The following is a 26,389-nucleotide window of genomic DNA, read 5'->3' as shown; positions in this document are numbered from 1 at the left end:
TATTGTTGTAATTCAAAAGGGGCTGTGCACTGAACCAGTGACAAAATTATAACCATCTGCTTCATATTAAACAGTCTAATTTTGTTCCTCATAAAATACCGTGGACCATTAGAGAGTCGCAACCTTTTTGCGTATCTTGTGTTACCTTACACCAGGACTTGTTTCATTTGTGGATCTTAAACTTTATTTATTTTTACAGTAATATATCATGACTGCCACTGGTCCAACATCTCCTAGAAGAACATTTCACTGATCTTTTTTTTTTTTTAGTTGTCAGTGTTGTGGATTGAGTACGCCAGTTGTTAATGGTGTCCAATATAGTTACACACTTCAACAAGGTTCATCGTACAAAACATCTCTAAAAGTTATGAGATATTATCCCGTAATCTGAACTGCCATCAGATAATAAATCTTCCCACCTTATCATTCTCACACTCAGTCAAGCCACTCAACCGAGAAAGCTCATTTCTAGATTTTAAAAGAAAAAAAGAAAATCAAAAAGCAGCAATGTAGAACCATCATGAGTGAAGATTTAAAATCCCCCCCACATGAATCATCAGTCAGGTCTGTTGTTTGGCAACCTGGCAGAGATTATACTCCCCCTACCTGGTAAGTGTGTTGAAAGGAAGATTATGAGGTGTTTGATGTCTGTGGAGGGGGGGGGGGTCACTGCAGTTTTTGCCCTTTCATCATTAATAAATGAAGCAAAGTTGTAAATGCTGGCAGCCCGAAGGGCAAAGAGAGGGAGCCAGCACCCACTCGGTCCAATTTCCGATTCATAGCTTTGATGTGTTGAAACCCTGTTATTGTTACCTGCTGACAATGAAGCTTGGTACGTACGTGTGTATGTTGGTGTGGGAGACTGCAGCCGCCCTTAATCAACTAAGAAATCCATGCCTATTTTTGTATGAATTTTACTTACTGTGTAGCTTTAAGCTGTGCCTTTTCACAGAATAGGTATAATTTTGTCATTTTTTTATGTTTGTCAAACTGTGGGGTTAAAATATCTACCATTTGGATATATTTAATGCATATAAAATTATCCTTCTCAGGGGAAAAAAGGAGATCCTGGTATTTCACCCGGGCCAGCACCTAAAGGAGAGAAAGTATGTCTTCTTCTTTTATGGCTCCTACTGATCTGCAGCGTCCCTCTATTCTTGTCCCCATTGAACTTCTTGCATTGTATTTCAGGGAGACTCAGGGATTATTGGCCCAGTTGGACAGCTTGGACAAGAGGGGCGAAAGGTAAGGTTAAATAACTGCCTCATACGGGATAAATATCCTTAGCTGACCATTTACCAGCTTTTGTTGTAAGTGAGCACACCAGCCAAATATAATAGAAAGAGTCCCTTGAAATATCTTGGAATCAGATTCTGCATGAGTCACTTGCATCACTTCATAATCGTTCAGTGACAGTGCTGTGTCAGAGCGATGTGTTCAGCATGTAAAGGTCCTTACTTCCTGCTTCTCTCTTCCTCTCTTTCTCCTGTTGTGCATCTTTAGTTTTTGAATGTTCATTAGATTCTGTGGAAATGCGTTCTTACAGATAGCACAAATGACTTTTTTTTTTTTTTTACAAATAAAGACTATATTTGTCAGCAGTGAAAACGGTGATGTCAATCCCACTCAAAATTACACACTTTGGGTTTTCCATAAGAAAAAATAGTTGGAGTTATACGTTTAATTGACAGGGGTGTAACAAGCATGACATTATTTCAGTGTGGTTTATTATATGAATCATAGGTATATAGAAAAAGGTTGTTTATTGTCCTGCCATGTGCTTTTTCATTCTTAATGTGTCTCTTTTCTGTTCTGTTCTACAAGAGAGGAAAGCAAATCCAAAACCGGTTCTTGCTTTGCCTTACAGTGACATTATTTTTGCTCCTGCATTGTTTTTGCATGAGTTCGATAAAGTTTTGGGTAGGTCCAACTCATAGAAAAATATCAGGGATTCTTTCTTTTTGGTGGTGTTGGTTGACTTTTGGCTTAGCGTTGTTGCAGAAACACAAAGGCTAAAGATTTCTGCTTTCAGCCAGAGTACTAAGATACTTCTGCATTCTTTATGGTTTTGATACTTCACTCTGATTTGAATTTTTCCCATCTGTATCAAGCTAACATTCAATAAGCCATTGTCTATATCTGCGTGTCCACATAGGGTCATGGGGTTGATGATGCTTATCTCTGTCAGTCAGTGGGCGAGAGACTGGGTAAACCATGTACAGCTCACTAGTGCGATATCACAGAGCAACACAAAGACATAAAAGACAAACAAGTGCACATGCACATACTCATACCTACAGACATTTTAGAGACCAATTAGCCAAACTGTCATATTTTTGGACTGTGGGACGGAGCCAGAGTACTCAAAGATACACCAGGCCAGGATTCAAAGCATTTTGCTGCAAGACATCAGTGTTACCAACCTCACCATTATGCCGTCCAAAATTCAATCAGTTTCAACTCAGATTTTTATATTCTCAAAGTTCCTAAAACAGAATTGAGGAGGTGTACAAAGCGCTCTCTCTTAACCTAACAAAACATCTTCAGCTAGTCAGACACGGCCTTGGTAACATGCATCTGGCCTTTGCAACTTTTTGCTATGTTTACGTCTGCTAGGCCTATCAACTGATCCAACTATCATGCTGGAATGTAAATGTTGGTATTGCAGACCTTGAAAAAAGAACCATGTTGCTCCATATTCCTCCGGTTGCTTTGCATAAGAATTCTACATGAACCCCAAAACCTAAAATCAGTGTATTGAAATTAATGCAACTGGAAAGGTGAAATTTATTCCACATTCCCCTGACGTATTTTGGTGCTTCTTACTGCCGGACTGGTCTTTTTCCAAACAAACAGAAGCAAAGAGGAACCGCTGCCAGTCACGTTCTGTATTTGTTACAACTGAGCCATGCAACCTTGTCAAACAAAGTCGAAGCATTATTGGGTAATTGAATACAACAGGCCGCTTATGTGCATTTCAGTAGAGGTGTAAAGCTTGTATGCATGTAGTACCTTTCTTTCCAGAGTCACAATAGTGTATGAATGAGTGTCAGACTCCAGCAGGGTTTTATTTTTTTTACCTCAAGCTAAACATGTGGCTTTTGTTAAGAGTCTGCTTTTCCATGTGTGTGCTTGTTTTGTGTGTGTGTGTGTGTCTATTTGAGTGTTTCTACCTCTTTCTTTCACCCACACTGACACACTGAGCCAGAATGGAAAAGAAATTAGGGTAGTGGAAAACATTTACAGATTCCTTTTAAGCGAGATAGAAGTGATTTGAAGGCCTATTGGAAGGTTAGCCAGTGATGCATCAATCAAGTTGACTGTGACGACTGATTCGCATGTCATAAAGCTCATGTGCCGTGTCTCTCAAAAGTATTTACACCCCTAAAATGGTTGCAATTTTTTTTTTTCATGTCCCGACTAGAAACTTTAATTTGTTTTAGTGGGATTTTGTGATAACCCGACAAAGAGCAGCGCATCACTTTGAAGCAGAGCAAAAGTAAAATCCTGAAAAGCGCGGCAAGCGTTTGCAAACAGGCCTGTGGTGACTGGGAGAGCTGCAGAGATCTACAGCTCAGGTATCTAACTAACTAGTTGGCTAACTAAGGCCAAGTAACGGTCAGGAACTAAATCAATTTTCACCTTTGAAAGAATAGCCCAGGCAATGCTAATACTTCAATCACGTTCAAAATTATTGCTCACTATAAAGATGAGATCATCAATCAGGAAGAAAGATGAAGAGTGAATAACTTGATCATGCACAGCAGCTTAAGTGTTCAGTAGCTTCTCTTTAGTAAACCTCACAAGCAAATTGTAGCTGCTACATATCAGAGTGACATAATAGCTTGGCGTCTGGATCTTTATTGCCATAGCAACATTAACAACACGCACACAAATAGGCTGACCTCACTTGAGTAAGACTCAGGTATTGTTGGCGGTCCCATGTATGTTGACGATAAAGGAAGCTTGTTAAATTAACCCCAAGGAGGTAACATCTTTCCATACAGGAGACAAACAGGCTTACTCAGCAGAGAACAAAACGCAGGAACCAGCTGTAGCTCCACTTTTGACAACTTTCCATCCGATGACAAATGCATGAATCAGTCTTTTGACTCTGCTCTTACACTGCGTCTTTGTTCTTCCACTTCACAGTCGGCTCAGGTGGAAAGTCCCTACGCAGGTCTTCTCCACCAAGACATGCGCCGAAATACTCAAAACAAACTTAAGCTTTTATAGTTATGTCATTTGAAGGTCATCTCAGAACTGTCTGCATAGCTTCCCTGCTGTTTAGCTTTGAGCTCTACAATGGGACAATGGGAAAACATAGGGCTTTTTTCCTGTATCTTTAGTTTTTTCTATTCCACCTTTTTATTTAAGACACTGTTACACACCCACCCCGGTCCGCACAACAGAGTGGACCCTAAATCTGCCTTATGCTTGATGCTACGAGTGGGAATTCAGGAATTTGGCTGTGAGGTTTTCATGAAAAACTTTTAATGGAAAAAGCAGCGGTGCTTTAAAAGCGCCATAGTCGAGTGTGATTTTACACCACTGGCCAGGCCGAGCATGTTCCGCTCTGTACAACATTTGTTCTACTAAGCAGACCTTGAATGGATTTTCAGTATGTCAGGCAGGGTCAGGAAGAGGGGGACATGCGCCGAGCCAAACCTCAGCTACAAGGCCACAACACAGGCCACACGTCTCCCCGTTGTGGCTGCGTCTCCTCTCTCTGCTACATAAGCTGTCTCTTCTCACTCATCTAAGCTTTTTCCTCCTGGAGATGATGTGCATTTCATGGCATTTCAAATAGATATGTCATTCATGCACCCATTTTTTCAGGCAGCTCTGTAAAAAATAGTGACCACCGTCAGACACATTAGTTTTAGATCATGTAAGCAACTCTACACGCCTATTTTCTTTTCACATGTACCATGGTTAGAGGCTTTTTAACACAGTAGCCTCCAGAATCACTCATCCACATGCACATTTAGAATAACTCAATATTTTCCATTGTAGTGGAGAAGCTCAGTTGTTTTTAATTGGACTGCATCCATTTTCATGCAAAGAGGAACTTTAGCGATCCCAGAAAGATTACCCCATAAAACATAAGTAAAAGGATTTGATGTAATGTCCCTGAAGAAGCTAAAATAACTCATCAATCATTCCATTTTTTTATGCATAGCAGGTTTCCGTGTGACACTCTCTCTGTGGCTACTCAAGACCCGTTTTGAATAAAACTCCCATCGTGTTTCTGCTCCTTGTTTTCAGCAATACCCGTCGCCTTTTTTTTCCTCTGCGTCTGACAGGAAATCAAATTAAACCTTTACTGTGTCAACTCAATCAGGATTACTGTAACGTTACAATAGCATATATTGGTAAATTATATTTCCTCTTCCTAAATGTCAGAATATTTAAAAAATAAAAAATAAATATATATATATATATATATATATATATATATATATATATATATATATATATATATATATATATATATATATATATATATATATATATATATATATATATAAGACCTGGAAGGTGAAGACCACAGTGGTGCCTGTGGTCATCGGGGCCCTCGGGGCAGTCACCCCCAAACTGGAGCAGTGGCTCAAACAGATCCCAGGAACAACATCAGACATCTCTGTCCAGAAATGTGCAGTTCTAGGCACAGCCAAGATACTGCGCAGAACCCTCAAGCTCCCAGGCCTCTGGTAGAGGACCCGAGCTCAGAGGATGAAACAGACCACCCGCGGAGGGTGAGAAGGGAATTTTTTATTTTTTTTATATATATATATTTTTTTTTTTGTTTTGTTATTACTTTCTTCAACTTTTAAATGACTGTAAGCATTTTAGTAAAGTCCAGACTACGATTTCATGGTTTGTTAGATTCCAGTTTGTTAATTTACAACATTTCAATTAAGAAGAGCCACATTTGTGAAAGTATTTTAACACACTTTGCTAGCGCTTTCATTGACAAAGTTCTTAATTTTTGTAGAAATGTCCTTTGCTCCGATAAAATAAACAAGTGTTTGGACTTCTATTTTTTTCTTTTTCTTTTTAACCCTCAGTCTGGAAGAGTAAGACATTTTTAAATGGAAAATTTGGTGAAAGCCTGTTATATGAATTTTTCTGACAAAATTTTGTTTTTAATCTATTTCAGTAACTGAATTAACTCAAGTAAGACACATATAGTTCATTTACATGGAGACTGACGTTTTCAAACCTTTATTTTTGTTAATTATGATGAATCTCCGCTTACAATTTGTGAAAACACATTTCATTTCTGAAAAGATCAGAATATTAGATTACATCAGACCAACAAGGAACTTTTTTTTTTCTCCCACAGAAATATGGGATCAATGAAAAGCATGTGTAACACCTACTCAAATTATTTTCGAAAGGTACTTTTAATCTGTCAACCGAACCTCATTGGAAAACATATTCCAATTTACAGTGACGTAGCTGTAATGATAACACCACAAGGTAAATTTTATCCAAATTGTCCATTTAGTTCAGACTGTTAATTTGTTCCAGGCAGACATCGACATTTATGTTCTACTGTACATGCAAGCGTGCAAGGAGCCGGATAATTACTGAGCAACCTTCTGGCTCCATGCCTTTACAGATCTTGGAGAGATGAAAGCTTAAATGAAGGAGGTGTTTATCTTTCAGACCACCAGTGTAATGTGAAGTGTGATCTTTTGTGCAGGAACAGGCACATACTCAGTTAAGCATCCCAGGAGTCAAATGTGTACAGAAAAGAGAAACCAAATAGCCTCCCATGTCTTATCATGGGTAGACACAATGTGTCTTCAATTTTCTTGATGCAAAAATGTGCTCTGCCCTGCCTAGAGCTCTCCCTGGCACACTGAGGAGGTTATAGGGTGCTACTGGAGAGCTGCTGCGAAATAAAAGCATTCTGGTGGGGTTGATCTGATTGCACACACATGCTTGTTAAACAAGTGCTACTGTAAATACACTCGCGCTGATGGAAATGGCTGCTCTCGTTAGAAAAATAATGAGTGAGATAAGGATCTGAGATGACACGGCTTAGCTTTGGAGGCTCCAGTTAATGCACAGGATCCACAGCATGTGTTTGCATGTGTGTGTACTGGGGGTTCTTTGATCAGCCTGGGAAAACAGACCCTGTAAATGTTTCTACTGCCGGGTATATAATCTAAAAAGATGGGGAAATAAAGAGGCACACACATCACAAGCGTGTTCATTTGTAAGATTGTCCTACTTCAGTTAAAAACACATTGCTCAGCTCGCGCACATAAAACTGAATCATTTCTTCTTTTTTCTGTCCCGGTCAATTAAATTAACGTTTTTATTCGGTGAACCATCTTCAAAAAGTGAAGAAATCTTAATTTTGTGACCTAATTCTGATCTCAGATTTTTGCGAAGTTTTGGCAGACTAACAGCAGTAATAAAACCTTCTTGTTTCTCTTTAAGGACTATAAAAATACATAAGATATATTATAGACTTCCTGTCCTCCAGCGCTATTAGTACTTAATTTTGTTTTTTTTTAACAGAGGTTCAGACCTCAAAATGGTAAAAACGGAACAACTCTGCAGAACAAAAAACAAATAAATAAATTAGCCTTCCTGTTATCTACTGAAAGTTTTACTCTGAAACGTGTGTGAAGAAATTAATTGAAAAGCTAGCATGCAAACTAGATTATCATCATTTTCTTTCTTTTTTGCAGTTGCTTTTATCTCTCTCTTTGCTGTTTGCTCCTCCGCTACTGAGCTCACTTGACTACTAGTGATGCTTTTTAAATAAAATCATATGATTTATGAATGATAATGGGACTCAGGCCTTTTTGTCTTTCATGTGTTTTGCAGAACTGTACTTAGTTTATTTACTTTCAAATGTAATGCTTTGTTGATACATTTTGTAGCAGCTAATCAGAAGCGGAGAACCATGTTTAGGATGATATTTTAAAGTCCTGAACCTCTAAGTCAGTGATATTGACCATGTAAAATACTTGCAACCTGGTTACTTCATCCCTTTTCTACTGCCGAAATCAAATGATTTAGGCCACTCTGAACCCAGACAACAGGAGTTTTTCCATATTTACCATGTCTGTTTTTACTTTATTTTTTTTTCTCTTTCTCCTTGTTTCTGCCTTGTTCTTTCAATCTATCAAGCTGTGGTCTGCGGTGGCATGTCCTCCCACATTTTATTTAGTTTTTCTACACTCATTGACTGGGGTTTGTGTTTCTGGAGTCAGCAGATCTGTGGAAAAACACAACCGGGTTCTCTTTCGTCTTGTAGTTGCCCTGCACGCAGTCTGGGAGTCCTGATATCTGACTCAAACAGGAAGGCATTTATATCCTCAACATGCCACGAACCTGGCACCAAAACTCTGTGAACGCAGCCAGTGGAAACTCTGATCCTTTGACAGAAGAGCAGATTGATTTCTTGCAAATGGCACTAAACCGGTCTGTTGGTGTTGTTAATTTTAACATGCTTTTTTTTTTTTTTTTTTTAGCAAATTTGCCATTCGCCAACTAGAGATCCCTCTAAGCATGTGCCATAATTGAAGTGGAAATCTTTTCATCTCACATTTGTGCTTTCTTTCATCTGTTCTACCCACGCTCATCCTTTCTTATTTTTGTTTCTGCAGGGACAGAAAGGATACCCCGGTCCACCCGGACTTCCTGGAGAGACAGTATGTATTTTTCTGCAGTTTATGCATGTTTAAACTCTTGTTCCTGTTATTTTTTACATGCTGCTGACATTTAGGTTGGCAAATTTTTCTTTTTATGTATCTTACTCATGGTGCCTCAGAATTCACTGTCTATTTATTGGGGTTTTACGTGATAAACCAACACAAAGTAGTACATAATTTTTAAGTGGGAGGAAAATAATTGCAATTCTATATTTTTAAGGAAAATGTAAAAGGCACTGCATGCATTTGCTGCATTCAGTCCCCTTTACTCTGATACTCCTAAATGAAGCTAAGTGCAACTATGGCCACCTGGGGAAAACAGCAGACATGTGGATGAAGGTTTTCTTATTAGATGAGACACCGACCCCTTTGAATCATCACTTAGAGCAATCTGCATAGTCAGTAAAACATAGTGGTGGTGCCATCATGCGGTAAGGATGCTTATCTTTAGCAGGGACAGGGAAGCAGGTCTGAATTAATAGAAAAGTAGATAAAAATAATCCATGGAAGAAAACCTGTGCGACTTCGAAAGACTGAACTTTGTGGTGGAGATCAAAGCACATTCATACGCTCAAATGGCCAAGTCAAAGTCTTGAACTTAATAAAACTGAGAAGCTGTGTCTAGACTTGAAAATTGATCTTCACGGATGCTTTCCATCCAATTTGATCAGAGCTCAGAAAAGAAATGTGAGAAAATTCGTTCTCTGCTGGTGCAAAAGATGGTCCCACAAAGTGTTGACTCAGCGTTGCTGAATGCAAAAGCATGTCCGCTTTTCATGCTTTGATTTGTGGAAAATAACATTATAAAATGTGAAAACATTCATCAGATGTTTTTGCAGTGCACTGTTTCTGCTGTTTTTCACAGGGTCTTTAATTTTAAGGATCCACTCATCAGCTTTCATCAGTGTCCTGCTTTCATCTTGCGCACTTAAATCTAATCCTTCAGTCTTACATTCATTATCTAACTCCTTAGTCATCATTTATAGTTGTTTGACCTCTCTGTCTGTCTGCGTATGTGTGTGTGTGCGTGCGTGCGTGTGTGCAAGCACCCTACATTTGCCTGCAGCGTAGCTAGATTAGATTAGCCTGTTATGAAGCACTGGTGAGAACTGACATCTGGCTGTAGCACTGTGTTGCAGTGACGCTCCTCAGGATATTAGAAAGTGATGCCAGAAAGAGAGAGAGAGAGAAAATAGAGTGGAGAAACAAGAACAAGCCAACTAGGCCAGCAGTGACATATTCATGGCTGTTAAACTGCAGCCCTGTAGAAAGTCTCCCCATTGTCTTTGTTTCTGTCTTCCTGTTGCTGCCAGCATCCAAACAATCACATTTGTAACTACAGATAATTTACCGTGCAACATTCCTGCCAAGCTTATTTGTTCCTCTTTTTTTCCTTTTCTTTCTTGCATAAGTGCATTGAGAGTGCAGAAACACTCAGATTCCTTATTTGTGCAGAGAAACTTGGATTTAATTAAGTAAGTCTCCATGACATCATCATCTCAGGGAGTTCCCGCTGCGCTCTTTACAAAGAGCGAGCACTTCGTCTCTCTTAACAATATCTCCTGCATGTGTCCACCCTCAAACGCCCCCCAGTTTCCCACAGATCTGCTACTGCTGCTGGTTATGATGATGTGGATGATGGTAATGGTGTGAGTTTGCAGTTTGAATCACCATAGCACCACCGGCGTCTGACTAACAGGCACAACTGTTTGGCATTGTGGGCTCCACAAGCCAGCTGGTGCTCATGCAGTTCTGCTGACTTTGTTACTGTAATGTATGTCTGGCTGAGCCCTCAACACCCCTCGCTCCTCTCTCACACACACACACACACACACACACACCCGCCCTCCCTCTTTGCTGGCCAGTTAAAGATCTGAATCCACCCCTGGCCAAAGCCTTGTCTCCTTCTAACTAGCAGCCTTATGCACTATATTTATCCAGGAGAGGGAACGGCAAGTGGCAAGCGTGGGCTGCGTCAAAGGAAGTTATACACGGATACTGGATCTCTGTGACATTCGGACACAACCTGCTTTGAGTGTGTGTTTGTTATGCTTTCCAGAAGTTACATAAACATGCATAACCTCCTAATCAGCATCTGCAGAGTCCTGGACAGAAAACATTTGGGAAAGAGAGGAGAAAAGAACAGCTTTCATCAAAGGCAATGACTGTAATGTGTTTTTAAGCACATCCATAAGTCATTGCGATGCATTATGAGACTCTGCAAAGCTAATTATCTACCATCCTAGTCTTATGTAATCGCTGGTAGGGAAGTCTAGGAATTATCCTGATTAGTGAAACAATGTATTTTATGGTTTATAATGCTTAGAACTCTTACGGAAATAAACAGAAGAATTTCATTCCTATAAACCTTGTCTAAAGTTGTGATCCAATATGAATGTCAGAGCCAGTCCATGGTGCCAAAAAAATCTGAACTGGAGCTCCATCTACTACCATCATTCAGATAATGTTTTCTATATATCACTGTAATGTAGCACACACATTGGTAGTGAACTGCAACCCACTGAATTGTTTTGTTTTTGCACTAAATTTCTGATGGTCTAGTAAGATCAGAAATTTAGTCAAATCAAACTTTAATCCACACAGGTTATATTTTGTTTAGCATGTAGTTCCCTGGAAAGAGACATATTTACTCTGGAGATTGGTTTTAGTTAGTTATGAAACTGATTTATGGACACTAATATTATTTGAAGCTAGCTTTAAATGCATTACATCATGTTAAGACGCTTATGCATTGTAGTACATCTGCATTTACAAATTTACAGTACAAAATTGTTTAATAAATAAACCCAAACTAAAAGCAGTTGCAGCAGATATTATTCACTTCTTTATAAGACATTAGTGGGGAGTCAAAATGTAAAAAAAGAACCATATTGAAACATGAAATATCTGAATGGAAAAAGCTAAGATTTACTGGTGACTCATTTATTTCATACATGGTTACTATAAAGAAGCATTAAGAGGATTTTTCACTGTAAAGAATGATTTGTCGTTTATTTAAGTAGCAGATATGACATGACACCAGATGTGCAATAAAGCAGTAACTATTAGCTTCACAGATAAACGGGGTTTCACTCTTATTCTAGAAAATCTAAATCATTTCACTGTATGCTGAAAATACTTACTGTAAACGGATAACTTTGAGCTTTTTACACGCAGCAACAACTTTCAAACTGGAATATCGTCATTTGTTGTGTAAAATCCAATCACTGACTGGAAAAAACAGGATATTTAGCTTCCGATCTGCTGACCACAGATTAAGGTCAGTCAGATGTAAAATCATCCAGTGCATCAAACAAGTCAAGTCATTGGTACATTTCTGGTAAAATCACCTGTTTAAAAAAGATTTATTCCTCTCGAAAGATGTCCTCAGTCTGACCAAACTATTTTACCTGTAACATTTATGACTGATTTGCAAAAAGCAGTTTGAGTCCTTTGGGGCTCTTCAAGTACCTGCTTATGTGACTTTTAACTTGAACCATATCTTGATTAGGATTTACAAATCAAGTCGGAGTTGTGTTCATTTTGTTCATCTCTCCCACTTCTCTTTCTGTCCCTTCCACTTCTTTCTCTTTCCACCCACCAGGGAGAGCAGGGTCCAATCGGAAGCCCAGGTGCCAAAGGTTATCCTGGCAGGCAGGTGCAGTAAATCCTCTGCTGTGACTGGTACAGTTGTGGTCAGGGCCAAAGAAAGGCAGAGAGCCAGGATGGAATTAGCTTTTGCTGGTCAGGTGACCTGGAATAAAAAAAAGTCTTGGAAAACACTAAACAGGTTATACCTACATTAAGTCAGAAAATGTTCAACGTTAATAGCTACACTCTCCTTTTCCGGGATGCTCAGCTGGAGCATTTATCAGACATGAGATAGAATTGATTCCCCACATATTATTTTGAATGTGTCTTTTGCCTAATAAGGAAATGTTGTCATGTTTTTATATTGTATCAACAATTATTGTGCATCCCAGAGCTAGAGTGAGGTTTAGACAGAGGCTTGTTCTCTTCATGTACGGAGCAGAAAAATATTAAGGTGTTAAATTTCTGTTCATTCTTCTTACTTATTAGGGTTTACCGGGACCTATTGGACCAAAAGGGCTGAAAGGCGTTCGGGTAAGGGGACGTGCCGTTAAAGTTTGATTTTATCTGATAAAATTATAAAATGTGGTGCTTTGGCATAATTAGTAAATGCAATGATCAGCAAGGCAGCTCATTGGCGCTTCTCTCTCCACAGTGTTTGTAGAAGGGGGGCACGTAAATCTTTGTTTAGCCACAGAACGTTTTTTTATTTTTTATTTAGCGCCTCACACTACGAGTCTTTTATGCTGTAAATGCGGTGCTGCATGAAAGCATGCTTGTGTAGCTCAGTGAAACAACATCCACATGCATGCATGCATGAAAAGAATGCGTGTACTTAGTGCTGCAGCATACACCTCTGCACACATAAACATAATCTCGGTCACCAGTGCAGTGTGTGCTGCTATTAATAGTGGGCTAGAAAGGTAGCGCCCTCACACGAGGCGTAAACACAGTGTTGGTTCATACAGTAGCCTTTTTGAAAGTCTGTTAGTCAATAAGCTTCTGCATACAAACAGAAAGAAACACAGTCGGGGACACAAACTGATTTCTGGGTTGTGTTCCTATAAAGGTCCTTTATCAGCTCTCCTTGGCTTGTCCAAAGTCTTCCCTGCCCCCGAAGGCTGGAATTTCCTGTTTAAGCTCCGTATGAGGCCCTGCTGTCTTAAGGAGGCATTCTAGTCCCCCCCACCCCCTCAACACTCGCTGAGCCACCTTTTCACATTTCCCCTCCCTGTTTTGGTGCATATTCCACATTGTGCAAATGTAAACCTGCTCAGGTTCATGCTCATCAATAACACGCATCTCGACTGTTCCCCTACAGTTCAACTGTGACGTTTGTGCTTGTTTTCCTTTGTGTGTGCGTGTGTGTGTGTGCGTGCGTGCGTGCGTGTGTGTGTTGTCTCCACTGCACTGACAGCCCAGTGTGTCGCCCACGGTTATCTTCAGAGATCCCTGGCGTGAGGGTATGTGCCCTTGGACTACATCGTGGAAGCCAGCACCATGCAGTCCATGGGCATATACACTTGCCTCATGGCTTGGTTCTTCATGGAAGCCCACCCCATGCTGGAATGTCGGGCCCTGAAACCCAGCCTCAGAGCCGAAGGGAGCTGCTCTTCTCCTAGCTGCTCGTACTGGGTTGAAGCACTCACAACTGTGCCCTTGCTTTCTTCTCTTTTCTCCTGCAGGGTTTCATTGGAATCCCAGGCCTTTTTGGCCTGCCTGGCCCCGATGGCGAAAGAGTGAGTTCTTCTCAAATGTACACAGTCTCAAGTGCTGTCAGGCAGACGCTGACCAAGTGGACCTTAATCCGCATTCTTTAACTTTTTCACATTTTCTATTGTTACAACCACAAACTTTAATGTATTTTACTGGGATTTTGAATGATGGATGCTTTTTTTTTTACAGCACTTTGTAAAATAAGATTCTACTGCAATTACAGATGGCCTGAGCCCGACCCGAACCCGGCCTGGATTTTGGGCTGGTGTTGAGCCAGAATTATTTGCTTTATAGTCAGGTTCGGGTTGGACTCGGGCTTCTGTGGCGTGCTTAATAAGCCTGCGATACATACAGCACATAAAACGGCAAACATGAAAGCACGATGTGTTAATCTACTTATATTGTCTAAATAGAGAAGTAGAAAGTTTAACTTGTTGAGGGAATAAAGAAAGCAAGTAGGATGCAGAAATTCCTCAAACTGTAAGAAGCAGCATAGTTATGAGTCAAACTTCAAACTGATTTGTGCTTGACTCGTCCTGTTGTTTCAACAAACAACAAAATAGAGCAGTATAGCGTTAAACAAAAGCTAAAAACAGGAGAAGTTACACTGTTTACTCAAAATGTGGTTTAAACACAAAAGCCGTAGAAGCTTAGCTAAAATATGTCGGGTTTACTTCATGCTCAGGACTGTATTTAAAGTTAACTGGTTGAGTCGGACACAATGCCTATGGCCTCATGCCAGGTCATGTTGGATGTTTTTAGGCTCGATCTCAATTCTAATTTAGGTTTGGACTTTGGCCAGGACATTTTAGCACAGAAACATCCCTTGGTCTAAACCTCTGAATGGCGTCTCTGGTTGAGATGCCGTGAAGAAACCTAAAGTGTTTCGAGTCTCTAACCAGTTTTCCTCCAGAACAGTCCAATCTGTTCAGCACCCAAATATCCCCATAGCATGATGCTGACACCACCATGTAGTACTGTAAGAGAGATTTTTTTTGTTTTTACCTGCCATTTTTTAGCTTTTTAACTTACCGTTGCTTTAAACTTCTCCATGTCTTTATTATTGAACTGCCTTGTGTATTCCTTGGACTTTGTGGCGCCATTCCTTCACTAATGTTCCCTCGCGCTCCTCTGAGGACTCCACAGCACAGCTGTATTTATATGAAGATCAACAGGTGGTCTTTATTTTTGACTTCTGAATGCAGTTGGTTGCACAGGATTTTACACGCGGGTGTCAGAGTGAAGACTTTTTAGATCATAATTTTGCAAAAAGTTTTGACCCATTCATCACATTTCTAACATTTCACAATTGTTATCTAACTCGTGTTGATTTTATTTTATTTTTTACATCTAATTCCAATGAAAGACATCAAAATTTGTGGTTGTAATACAACAAAAGTTTGAGATGCATGAACACTTTTGTAAGGCACTGCAATTTCCCATTGAGATAAAAAAAAAAAAAAACGATGGCTCTTCTGCCAATTCCATTCAGCTGTTTTGAAGTTGTTATAACAGGAGATGTAATCTCCAGCTGTCTAGGATGTTGGTGTGTGGGAGTGCTGATGACTCATATGATAAAACCCCCGCTTGAAACCTTTGAACTGCCTGAACTCCACGCCCACTGCTTGTGTACAGCCTCGAAAACACAAAGCGATTAGCCTAGTTATAGCATGATCTGGCTGGGTTGGGGGGGGGGTTGCGTCACAGCAGGGGAGACTGTAATCAGGACCCCTTCATCACCAGACAACAAAATGGGTCATAAACCCTACAGTGTCTGTCTACCCCAGAGAAACTTGTGGTTGTTCTCAATATAAGTGTAGAAAACCCTGCATAAGGAAGCATGCTTAATGGGCTGCAGTCAGCTGCTCCTCACATCTGGCGACGGATGAAGTGGGAGACACTGAATGCTGCAGCTTTTTAATGGTGTGTTTTGAGTTCATATCAGTGCCGTCCATGAGCGTTTTTAGTTGTGATATGTTTTTTGCATATTTTTCACTGACTTCATCTTCTTTTTCTTTCTTTTCTGTCCTTCTTGAACTCTTTTTTTCTCTCTTTCTGCCCTCCCGATGTTTGGATTTTCAGGGAATTCTGGGTGAACCAGGGAAGAGGGGCAAGATGGGTAGGCCGGTAAAGTTTTGTCTCAACATACTTTACAGATAATAATTCTTAAATGTGATCATGTGTGTTATGATAAGTATTTATGTGTATATATTTATTTTTTTACTGGACGTGTTTATTAAAACCACTTCCACACCTCAGACATGTAAACCATAAATCATGATCCGTCACTTGAACCAAAGTTTGCAGTTTGCATAAAGTCATACTCAACTATCACACTCATGTGGAAATCATGCTGACAAAGACGTGTTACACTAATGCAGAGGTTATCAACTTTTCATAACCAGTACTGTCTCAAGAAAGGTTTTCTAAGTACTGCCGCACTGAACGACACGTTGACAGTAACACAAGAGGTTTTTGTTTTGTTTTTTTACTTTGTTGCCATTTGTATTGAGATAAGAAATGCTGTTCTTATACATTGGCACTAGAAATTTGGCAAAAGTTAGAATTTTTAAGTTCCAAAAAGAAAAGAAAATCAACAGAAAATCCACTGAAGTCCAAATTCGAAGTGCGTGCCACTGTTGCCAATTTGTTTTTATGTTTAGTACATTTTCAGACCCACTTTAGTGACATTTTCAACAAAGCAACTTTTGACAAATCTAGCAACTTTTGTGTGGTGTATTTAGCCAATTTTAAAGACTTGTGAAAGCACACATTGTTTAAGGCTGCTTAGACATAAAAGAAGATGTATTCACAATGTGAGAGAAGAGTGCTGAGCACAAAGGCCACAAATATGTCAATGAAGTTATCTTTCATCACAAAAGAATGGCCCTTCTCTCCACTTGGTGCTCACTGATACTAGGGCAAATTCACTGTACATTTCCTCTAGAGATAAGGAGTCTTGGGTAATGCGAGAATAAAAACTATTGCTTTGTATTGTAAAAATGACTCACACCTTCCACAATCTGCCTTGAAATAAATTCCCCTAGAAAGAAATAATACATTTTCACAAATGTTTGGAAGCTTCACTAATGTAACTAATGTAGTAATTATAACTGTATTTCTTTCACAGGTAATACTTTTCAATGTGTTAAATACCCTTTCGCAGAGGCTTATTTTTTGTACTTTCTCTTCAAATAAAATAGGAAAGACAAAAAAAACATGCTCTGCATGCAACATTTAAAAATTTTAAAGCAGCTATTGCTGGAAGTGGATTATGTTTATCTTGCCACTATGCACAGTGAGGAGTTTGCTGGTTGCTAGGGTTTATTTTTTTGTTAAATAGTGTTTAAAGTCAGTCTGAAAGAATGCATTGAACTGTGTAACCCCACAACACACCGCTGAGATCATTTTGCAGCTGTTGCTTATTGACTTTTCAGTAAATATGATATTTGTGTTGCCAAAACTTCTGAACACTCTAACGAGACGGGCAGAAGGTTCCTAATGTGAAGCTTTTAGAAGCGACAATTAAACTATGAAAACATTACTCTTTAGGATGACGGTATGGATGCATTATAAAATTTTTGTGGCTTTACTTGCGTTTTACTAAAGTGTTGGAGATGCCTTTTCTCCAACACTTTAGCCTTATACAGCCTTACACACCTTATACAGCCTTATACACCTTATACAGCCTTATACACCTTATACAACCTTATAGACTGACTTATAAGTCAGTCTATAAGGCAGACTGACTTATAGAAAAGTCAGTCTGCCTTTTCTATAAGGCAGACTGACACGTTTCTGCCATAAAAAACATTTTTTCTGGTTGTTTCACAGATCATATAAAGCTAAAAACATTTGCATAGAAGAGTTGCCGTCACATTTTTATTGCTCCCCTCCTGCAGCACATTGCAGATGATGTATGACGGCAGTAGCTGTGTATTTTGAGGCATCGCTGTGCTCAACACGATGGCTATAGGTTAGTTTGTGTTTACGGAGGAAGTGAGAAGAAGGTGTCAGAAGGAGTTATGTAATTTCAGTAGTTTTGCAATCCGCACCTAATCGCTCGTGCAGGAAAAACCGGAGCATGAGGGCGTTTGGCCAGATGATCCTTAGGAGATCGCTCTCGTCTTCCAGGAGGAAAAACAGGAGAACTGCTCAAACCTGAGCCAGACATTTTAATGACCATAACCGCAGCGCTTGTTCTCTCTCAAGGAAGCGCGCGCACGCAGACACACGTTCTGTCATTTCCCACAGACCCAGATACATCAAAAACGGTAGAGAGCGTGCAACAACTTTCCGAAGTACATTGCCAGCAGTTCTCCTTCTCAATTTGATGCTTCTTTTTTAAAATAATATATCTTTATTTGTTTTTTTTGGCAGCTCTCTTTCCCTGTTGTCAAACAGTGCCATTTTTTTTTTTATCGTAAATGAATCTGTTTGAAGTTGTTACTGAATAAAAAGGGATGGGGGGTATGTTACATGAGGGAGAAGGTTTCCTTAAAGTAATTATTCCAGGATTTTTAAAGCAAGATTATCTTTAGATGTTTTAAGCAGTTCATATCTGACCTGCCGTAAATAACTCTTGAATTTGAATTGCAGACAAATCCAGAGTACTTCCCGAAAACTATTACCCCGACCTGGTTTCAAAACGTCTTGCCGTCTGAGAATCCGATCAACTTGGAGACATGTAAACATGCAGCTGGATTGCAACAAACATGCTAGGGTTTCTAACAAACGGGGCTCCGTGCAAACGGGGCCTCAAGTCTCTGATGGAGGCTGTAATTAATGAGCAGATTAGAGTCAAGGACAAAATTGACCTCTGGGGTCAATGAAAATAACTAATCCCTAAAAAGACCTCAGTGGTTTTAGTGAACCTCACGGCTTTTCAAACTATTGTCATGTTACTTCTAAGGAAGCCGGGAACTGTTTACATGGTGAATGGAGGTAGAAAGTGAGAGTGAGAACAGATCATGTGAAATACTTCAGATGTCGGTAAACATTCAAGTTTAAGCTATTTAATGGATCATCCTTAGCTTTCTATAACTAGCTATTTCAAATCAAGAGGAATTTAAGCAAATTTGAGTATGATAGTAACAGTTTTCAAATGTTTTGCAGAACTTAATACTGAGCTATTCTGAGATCTATACAATTTGTTTTGAATTATTTTTGCAACATGGCAATAGCTCTTTTTATGTCCGCAGTAAGAGAACCTAAGCTCCTCAGCTTTTGAGTCACTAAGGCTCTGTTCACACAACAGCTCTTGATTTTTTTTTGTGGCCAAAATCCAATTATTACTTATTAATTAAATGCGACCACAATCAAACATCTGTACAAATGATTTACGACTCACATGTGCAGAAGAAGAACTTAGATGTCACACAACAGCGTAATGTTTCCAGAAGTAACAGTGGGTCCAGCCATATATGTTTTAAAGTCTATTGAACAATGGGAGCTGACAGTATTGTCACAAGATCATAACGAGACGAACAGAGCTTATAAAAATGAAGCACAACTAATAGCAGCAGACTTTTTTTGTAGCATTTACTGCAACTTCTGCAGAGAAGTCTGTTTGGATGTGTATTCAGAGTCAGGAGTGGTGGGACTGGAACGTGTTGCACTGCTTTCATAATTTCATAGTTATAGTTTTATATGTGAATAAAACAGCATAGTTTTATTCACATCTGGATGCAGGCCGCGTGTCTCGTATTAATGACTTAAAAGTCAGATAAAATGTGGCATGACGAGTCTGACTGCAGGCGCTTTGAAAACAATCAGAAACAAACTATCTGATTTAATGGAAGTGGCTCAAATCAGACTTTTTTTTCCTGGGTGAAAAGATCGGATACGGGCTGTTTTGATTATCAGAAAAAAGTCGAATATGGATCGCACACGGGCAAAAAAAAAAAGCAGATGTCTGCTTTGTCACACAAAAATCACCAACACTTAATTGATTTCCATGACACTTGCATTTCTTCTTTAAGCTGCCCAATCACTCACCCTATATTTTCCATGTTTTTTTGTTGGTTCATGAAGAGTCTCAATGATCCTTTTTTTTCCCTCCTCAATTAAATTAAATTTTTTTAAAAAACCTCTCCTTGACTCATTTTGCTCCGAATTGAAATGGCAAACACAAAGAGCTACATTTAGTCGGGAGATTGTATTTCTAAGATGACTCAACGATTAAAATAAAACATACATGCAGCTTATCTGAGCGATCTCCGCTCCGACAGAAATAACTGACATTATCTGGAGGTCACAGTAATTATCATGTTAAAACAATGCATCGAGGCCAGTGTAGTGAAAAGTAGTCATTATGAGCGCTGAATCGTCTCGGTACAAAAGCTCTTAGCGGTAGGGCTTTTTACAGATGTGGTTGCTCTCTGCTCCAGCACCAATGTTTTGTAAAGCTTAGATTAGCCTCCCTATTACTGGTAAATGGACAGAATAATTGCTTGGCTCATTTTCTTCCCATCTAAAGTTTAAAGTTACCAACAGCAAGCTACCTACACCCTAAAGTTAATAGATTTAATGCTTTTAATAGGACCATAACGGGCTCATTTTAAGCAATTGACCTGGTAACATTACAATTACTTTTGCAACAGCAGAGCTTTATTTGTTCAGCAAAAAGATTGAATAGGTAAATGTTTGCTCTAAATTTGAATTGTAAGATTTTGTTATTATTAAAGCAGTATTTGGAAATGTTCTGCCTTGACGATGGAGATTGAAATTATTTGCTTTGCGTTCACTTGCAGCAAGCCATTGTGTAAAACAAAGGTCAAAGGTTACTTGTACTGTACAGCCAGTCTCTTCTGACCAAAGCACACGGTTCCAATGAAAATCCCAGTTGCACTTAGCAAACTCCACATGTTTACGTTTTTGCGTGTTAGGACAGAAAATGAAAGGGATGCAATCCCTTCCGAACAAACGGTTGGCATAGAGATATCGTCTAATGGTTGCTATGGAGACTTGGTGACCCAGAGACGCCACTCTTTGTTGCAGTGCTGATTTTTTTTTTTCCTCTACTGTCTTGCTTTCTGTGAGTCGTAGCAAGATACATATGAATATGCAGATATTTTTTTCGTCACTGAATAAATGTACCAATAGAATTTATCTTATTTTTCTTTTTTTTTGTACACATCTTTAGCAGGCATGCCTAAAGATTTGTCCATGCCTTCATACTTAGCTAATACCTAGTCCTTTAACTTCTTGATATGTTTTACAAAATACTGAGTTACGAATACTAAGCAAAAATAAAACTAACCTAACTTTATATCAAGCACTATTGTAAAAGCTGACAACAATCTGTAAAATCCTGGATGCGCAATTCACGTCCAAGTCTTTTTTTTTTTTTTTAAAGCGTCAGGCTATCAATCTAAGCAACCCAAATTGCTTGTTTTTGTCGCCACCAAGTGGTAGCAAATTCTTTACTTACATACCTAATGGTTCCATAGAATTGAAGTTGTTCTCTTTGTTCTTAGGGGTTTCCAGGGGACTTTGGGGAGAGAGGGCCACCTGGACCAGATGGAGAGCCAGTATGTTCCACATTAACCCACTACACATGTAAAACCATTTCCGGTCCACATTTTTACACACACGAGCTGAGAGTGAGAGCTTAGCTCCGAGCCGCGCACACAGACTCTGCTAGCTATATGATGTGGCTTTCTGTCCATTTGTCTTCTCTGTCTTGTTTGAAGTTAACCTGGACAAGATTTACTAGTGTTTTCAGTATCATCCCATGCTTTGGGTCTGTTGAAAATAATTTAAGTTGGCTTTCTGTTTCAAAAAGCCCACACTGTTAGGTGGTGAGCAGTTTCCGTTCACTACTGTGAGACGTCCACCACCACACATGTAGACCTTTTTACAACCTCATATCCCGAAAACACCAAATGATGTAATAAGATGTGTGTATGAGTAATTGCATGTAATTCAGCAATGCAGCCATTCCAGATCACATGCAAATAGTATTTTTTTGTATATTCACTGTAATTATTTTTACAAATGTGCCACTTCTTATGCCTGAATGGAAAAATACAAGCCTGCCAGCAACTTGCAGTTTGACCCACCTATAATTGAATAATGAACATAAGGTGCATTTATGTTTAGAGAAAAACACCAGCTTCACCCCCCCCCCCAATGGTTTGTGCTTCCAGATCAGGGATTTACTCTAATACCTCGTCTAATTAGATTCTTACACTGTATTTTTCTGAGAATAAGTATTGTCATCCAACTAGAAAAGGGCCAGTTACTATCACAAAGTTATACTTGGGCATATGTAATTGTATGCTTTCAAAAAAAAATTTTTTATCATTTCATCCCTTTGTTGCAAAGGCCATTTAATACAAGGAGCTTAGAGAGTAAGACAGGTCTGCCCCTCCACCGTTTATTGTTGCCCACTGTCAGACACCTGGCCGAATAAAGGCTCCTACGCTTTCCCCTGTGGTTATGAAATAACACATTCAGCCACTTGGAAGCAATTCTGGTAAACCTGAAGCAGAACGACATCAAAATGTAAAATATTCTGCATTCCAAGAATTTAAAAGCCAATAATTTAATTCTAAAATATATTTTAAGATCAAATTCTAGATTTTTGATTGCTTTTTAAATAATAACATTAATAAATACATTAGAAAGCTATAGCTCTGATAATCAGCGGTTTATGTTATTTTAGCTGCAGTGGGAAAAATTGAAAATTCAGTCGACAAAAAATGGAAATTTATTTTGCAACTAGTAAAAACAGATGCTACACATGAAATCCAAAACTTCACACAGCACACAGCCAAAATAAACACATCTTGTATGTACATAATGTGTACACACAAATCTATATAATTTTTTCTAAAAACAGCATTTAAAATGCAATGTTTATCAATGAACAGCACAGATATGCAGCAGGTGCACAGAGTTAAGCTGGGAACCACAAAACGCAAAATTGTGACTCAGGCATGTTAACATATTTATTTGTCTTGCTTAAAATCTACCAAAACTACAAAAATTGTGACATTCCACTGTAAAGAAAATCAGTAGGAGGTCAAAATATTGTTAAATATTTCTGCACAATTTTTTTAAAATTTTATTTTTTGGTTTTCATTGGAAATTAACTCTTCACTGAAGAAGGAAGAGTCTGTGATTGATAGGACTGATTACTGAACTTGTTATCTGGTAGATGTTGACGTTTTGACTAAAAGAAAATTTGTTTTGTTCATATTTGATGATTTAATGAAAGCATTAAGCTACCATTAACATTGAGATACATATTTTGTGCTCCTTAAAGTATCCTTCTTAACTTTTGAGCTGTAACAAACCTAAATATTTTATAACGCCAGAATGAGATGATGGGGCTCACATGCCGCATACATACACACCAATACATGCACACAGCGGCCTCTCATAAGCTACAGTGAATACTAAGCCACTCGTGTTTTTTTTTATTGTTGTTTTTTTTAAATGCCAATAACACTTGTGCCTCTCCTGCTCCTTCCATCCTTCCTCTCTGATTAGGGTGGCCTAGGAGCCCCGGGTCCGAACGGAGTCCCTGGACTAATTGTGAGTAGTTCACCCCCAATTTCATCCCGTCATCATTTTACTCCGCCAGCTACTTTTGTGATAAACCGCCCACAATCTGAAGGTTGCCGTGAACATATTAGAAATACAGAATACAGTCGTTTACAATCGATACAGAAATGCAGAACCAGGGTTCCGTATTTCTGTATCGATTATAAACGACGAGTACACGGTTGACAGTTCACAAAAGTTTGTTGAATCGAACAAAATTCTCAAAGCGCATCATCTTCTTTTTAGGAGTCCTGCTCAAATTAACTATTTTCGTCCAGTAGCTGCCCGCCGCCCACCCATCACCTTACCCTGAATGCCTCTCCGGCCCGACAGCCACATAATTGGACCTGATTATAATGTCTCACTGGTTTCTCTTGTTGTGTCCCATCCTCAGCTGTCACTGCCGCTCCTCCTGGTCTATTCTAGGCCACTAGCGGTTGTAGAAGGCCTGTAATCGGGGGACTAGTTGATTATAGCTCCCACTCCACATTCATGTCCTCTACACCCATCTGATTCCATTGCATGCCGTACCAGCAGCAATGAGCCACACTTAAATGATTTAAGTATACAAACACCCTCCTCTGGGGAGTCGTTGCTGAAAGCTTTAAATGACTGCTGGCCACTGAGGAAAGCCGAAAATGTCTAGACAGCTGTTCTTGTTTACGCAACTCCAAACACAAAAGACAGAAGTTTTCTCTCCTTGTCTCTCATTACGAGTGTCAGAAATGTAATTTCTGGGCCATGTCCTTAAAGTAACTTTTTCTTTCTGTTTTTTTTTACTTCTTGGCTGTACAGGTTGTTCTGGCCTAAATTTAAACCTAGGAGCTTTGTAGCTTACAATTCACAGCTCTTTGAAAAAAAAATGTTTCTACATCTTAATTTCCACATTTTTTCATTTTTTAGGCACAAACTTCAATGGCTTATTGATAGATCAATAAAAAGTAGTGCGAAGTGGAACATGATGCAAGGTTTCCAAATGCTTTCAGAACTAAAATATGAAAAAGATGCTATGCGTTGGTTGCTTTTGCTCATCCAGTGACATAAATCTACGGTCCAATAAATGGAGAAGGTTCACTTTTGTGAAATTTTATTTAAGACCTCAGAGGTTTGTCAGAGAACATTATGAACTAAATAATATTGTGAAGAACAAGAAATGCCAGATGCCCAGTGCGCTGGACATGAAGTGGGGCATTGTTTAACTCATCCAAAAATGGAGTGTGGCATTTTCCAAACCTATCAGGACAAGGCTGTCCTCCTAAACTGGCAAACTGGGCAATAATTGCTGTAATCAGAGAAGCAGGCAAGAGTTCCCCTACAGTGTAAGGGATCAAATCAAAGAATGTTCTTGGTCTAGTCAAAGTCAAATGACTTGCAGTTGTAACTGGACTGAGTTAATGCATCTGCAAAATATAAACTGATCACAAATGCTGCACTTTTTATATTTTTATTTGTAAAAAAGAAAAAAAACAATTGGAAGCCATGTGTCCTTTTATTCTGCTTCACAATATATTACACTACATGCTACTTTGTGTTGTTCCGTGACTTAAAATCAGTGAAACAATTAAACGCATTTAAGCTAGTGGTTGTTTTGTGACAAAATGTGAAAAAGCTCAAATAAAAAAAATGCATTTTCAAAGCACTGCATCATAACGTCATTCCTCTGCATTAGATGTTCCCAAATAACCAGGAAGAAGCTTTTCTCCATCTAAGGTCTCAATGCCAAAGGATCTGATTTGTTTTAGGGGACTTCTTCTGTGCCATATTCTTAAATAATCTACTTTGTCACATATGGAGCTAAAGCCCCATTCAAAGAGGCAAACATTGGACACACGCAGCCAAAACTCCTTTATTTCAGGCTGGAGATGAATCATAATCTTGGCCTGTGAACATTCACATATTATCATTCATTCTTCTCTGCAGCGTGATAATGTGTATGGACGATCTGGAAGCAATGATTTTTGTTCTTGCAGTTGATAAACAAAATTAGATACTGTTCACATTGTGTAAGTGCTAACGGAATGTTTTTTGAACATATCTCTGCTTTGTGCATGTGTTATCACTAAACGGTTATTGTCTTTTCCCCTCTTTTTCCTGGCTTTAGGGCGATATGGGACCGGTGGGAGAAATGGGCCCTCCCGGACCTGCTGGACTCAAGGTAACATCTGAAACGCACAGACGAAAAGTCCATTCTTGCGTTGCTTGTCAATGGTTGCTTGTTAATATGCTATAAAACAAAAGAATGGTTGGAGTCGCAAGGACTGTCATTGCTGGTCCTCGAAAGCAGATGTCATGCATGTATCATGTGTGGCCCTGCTCCAACACACCTGAATAAAATAGCTGGCTTGTTTCCTCAACCTGACACCAATTCTGCAAGCGTACGCTAACGACCAGTCCATGATTCAAGTGTGTTCAAGCAAGGACAGATCTAAAACCTCCAGGACCCGGACTACCCACTCCTGGTCTGTTGTTCTCTAAGCAAACTGAATGTTGTAACTCTAATTTGCGTGTGTGTCTTTTCTCCAGGGGGTACCCGGAAATTCTGGAGAACCAGGACTGAAAGGTGATAAGGTGATCTCAATATTCCTGTTATTGGCCTGTTATATGTAGCATGTGATTATTATGTGCTCTTTGGATGCAAATGTACCCAGCCTTTAGATATCAAGCACACTTTGATTGGAAATTTACTACTAAAACAGACTTTTTATTATTTGTCACAGTTGTTTTGTGTTTTCCCCCCGTCTACAGATTTGTTTGTTTTTCAGTTGAAAGATAAAAGGATATGCGTCACATTAGAGATGGAAAATGTCATGAAGTGACTCATCTAATATGTTTACATCAGAAAAAAGTCT

At 39.1% G+C, this 26,389-nt stretch overlaps 1 protein-coding gene across 1 annotated transcript in view; it reads left to right on the top strand.

Annotated features, from left to right (window-relative positions):
• col27a1a (collagen, type XXVII, alpha 1a) overlaps positions 1-26,389 on the top strand; it is an 82,497-nt gene that overhangs the window by 28,835 nt on the left and 27,273 nt on the right. Inside the window, exons 6-16 of the mRNA XM_017307958.2 lie at positions 1,053-1,106; positions 1,192-1,245; positions 8,637-8,681; positions 12,286-12,339; positions 12,762-12,806; positions 13,958-14,011; positions 16,071-16,115; positions 21,467-21,520; positions 23,487-23,531; positions 25,642-25,695; positions 26,064-26,108. Of these exons, the coding sequence (XP_017163447.2) occupies positions 1,053-1,106; positions 1,192-1,245; positions 8,637-8,681; positions 12,286-12,339; positions 12,762-12,806; positions 13,958-14,011; positions 16,071-16,115; positions 21,467-21,520; positions 23,487-23,531; positions 25,642-25,695; positions 26,064-26,108 (549 nt within the window). The remainder of the gene's footprint in view (positions 1-1,052; positions 1,107-1,191; positions 1,246-8,636; positions 8,682-12,285; positions 12,340-12,761; positions 12,807-13,957; positions 14,012-16,070; positions 16,116-21,466; positions 21,521-23,486; positions 23,532-25,641; positions 25,696-26,063; positions 26,109-26,389) is intronic.

Source organism: Poecilia reticulata, chromosome 12 (genome assembly GCF_904066995.2).
Source record: "Poecilia reticulata chromosome 12, P_reticulata-male-v2, whole genome shotgun sequence".
NCBI classification, from domain to species: domain Eukaryota; kingdom Metazoa; phylum Chordata; class Actinopteri; order Cyprinodontiformes; family Poeciliidae; genus Poecilia; species Poecilia reticulata.
Note: the sequence above shows the minus strand (reverse complement) of the source record. Positions and strands in the feature narration are given on the sequence as shown.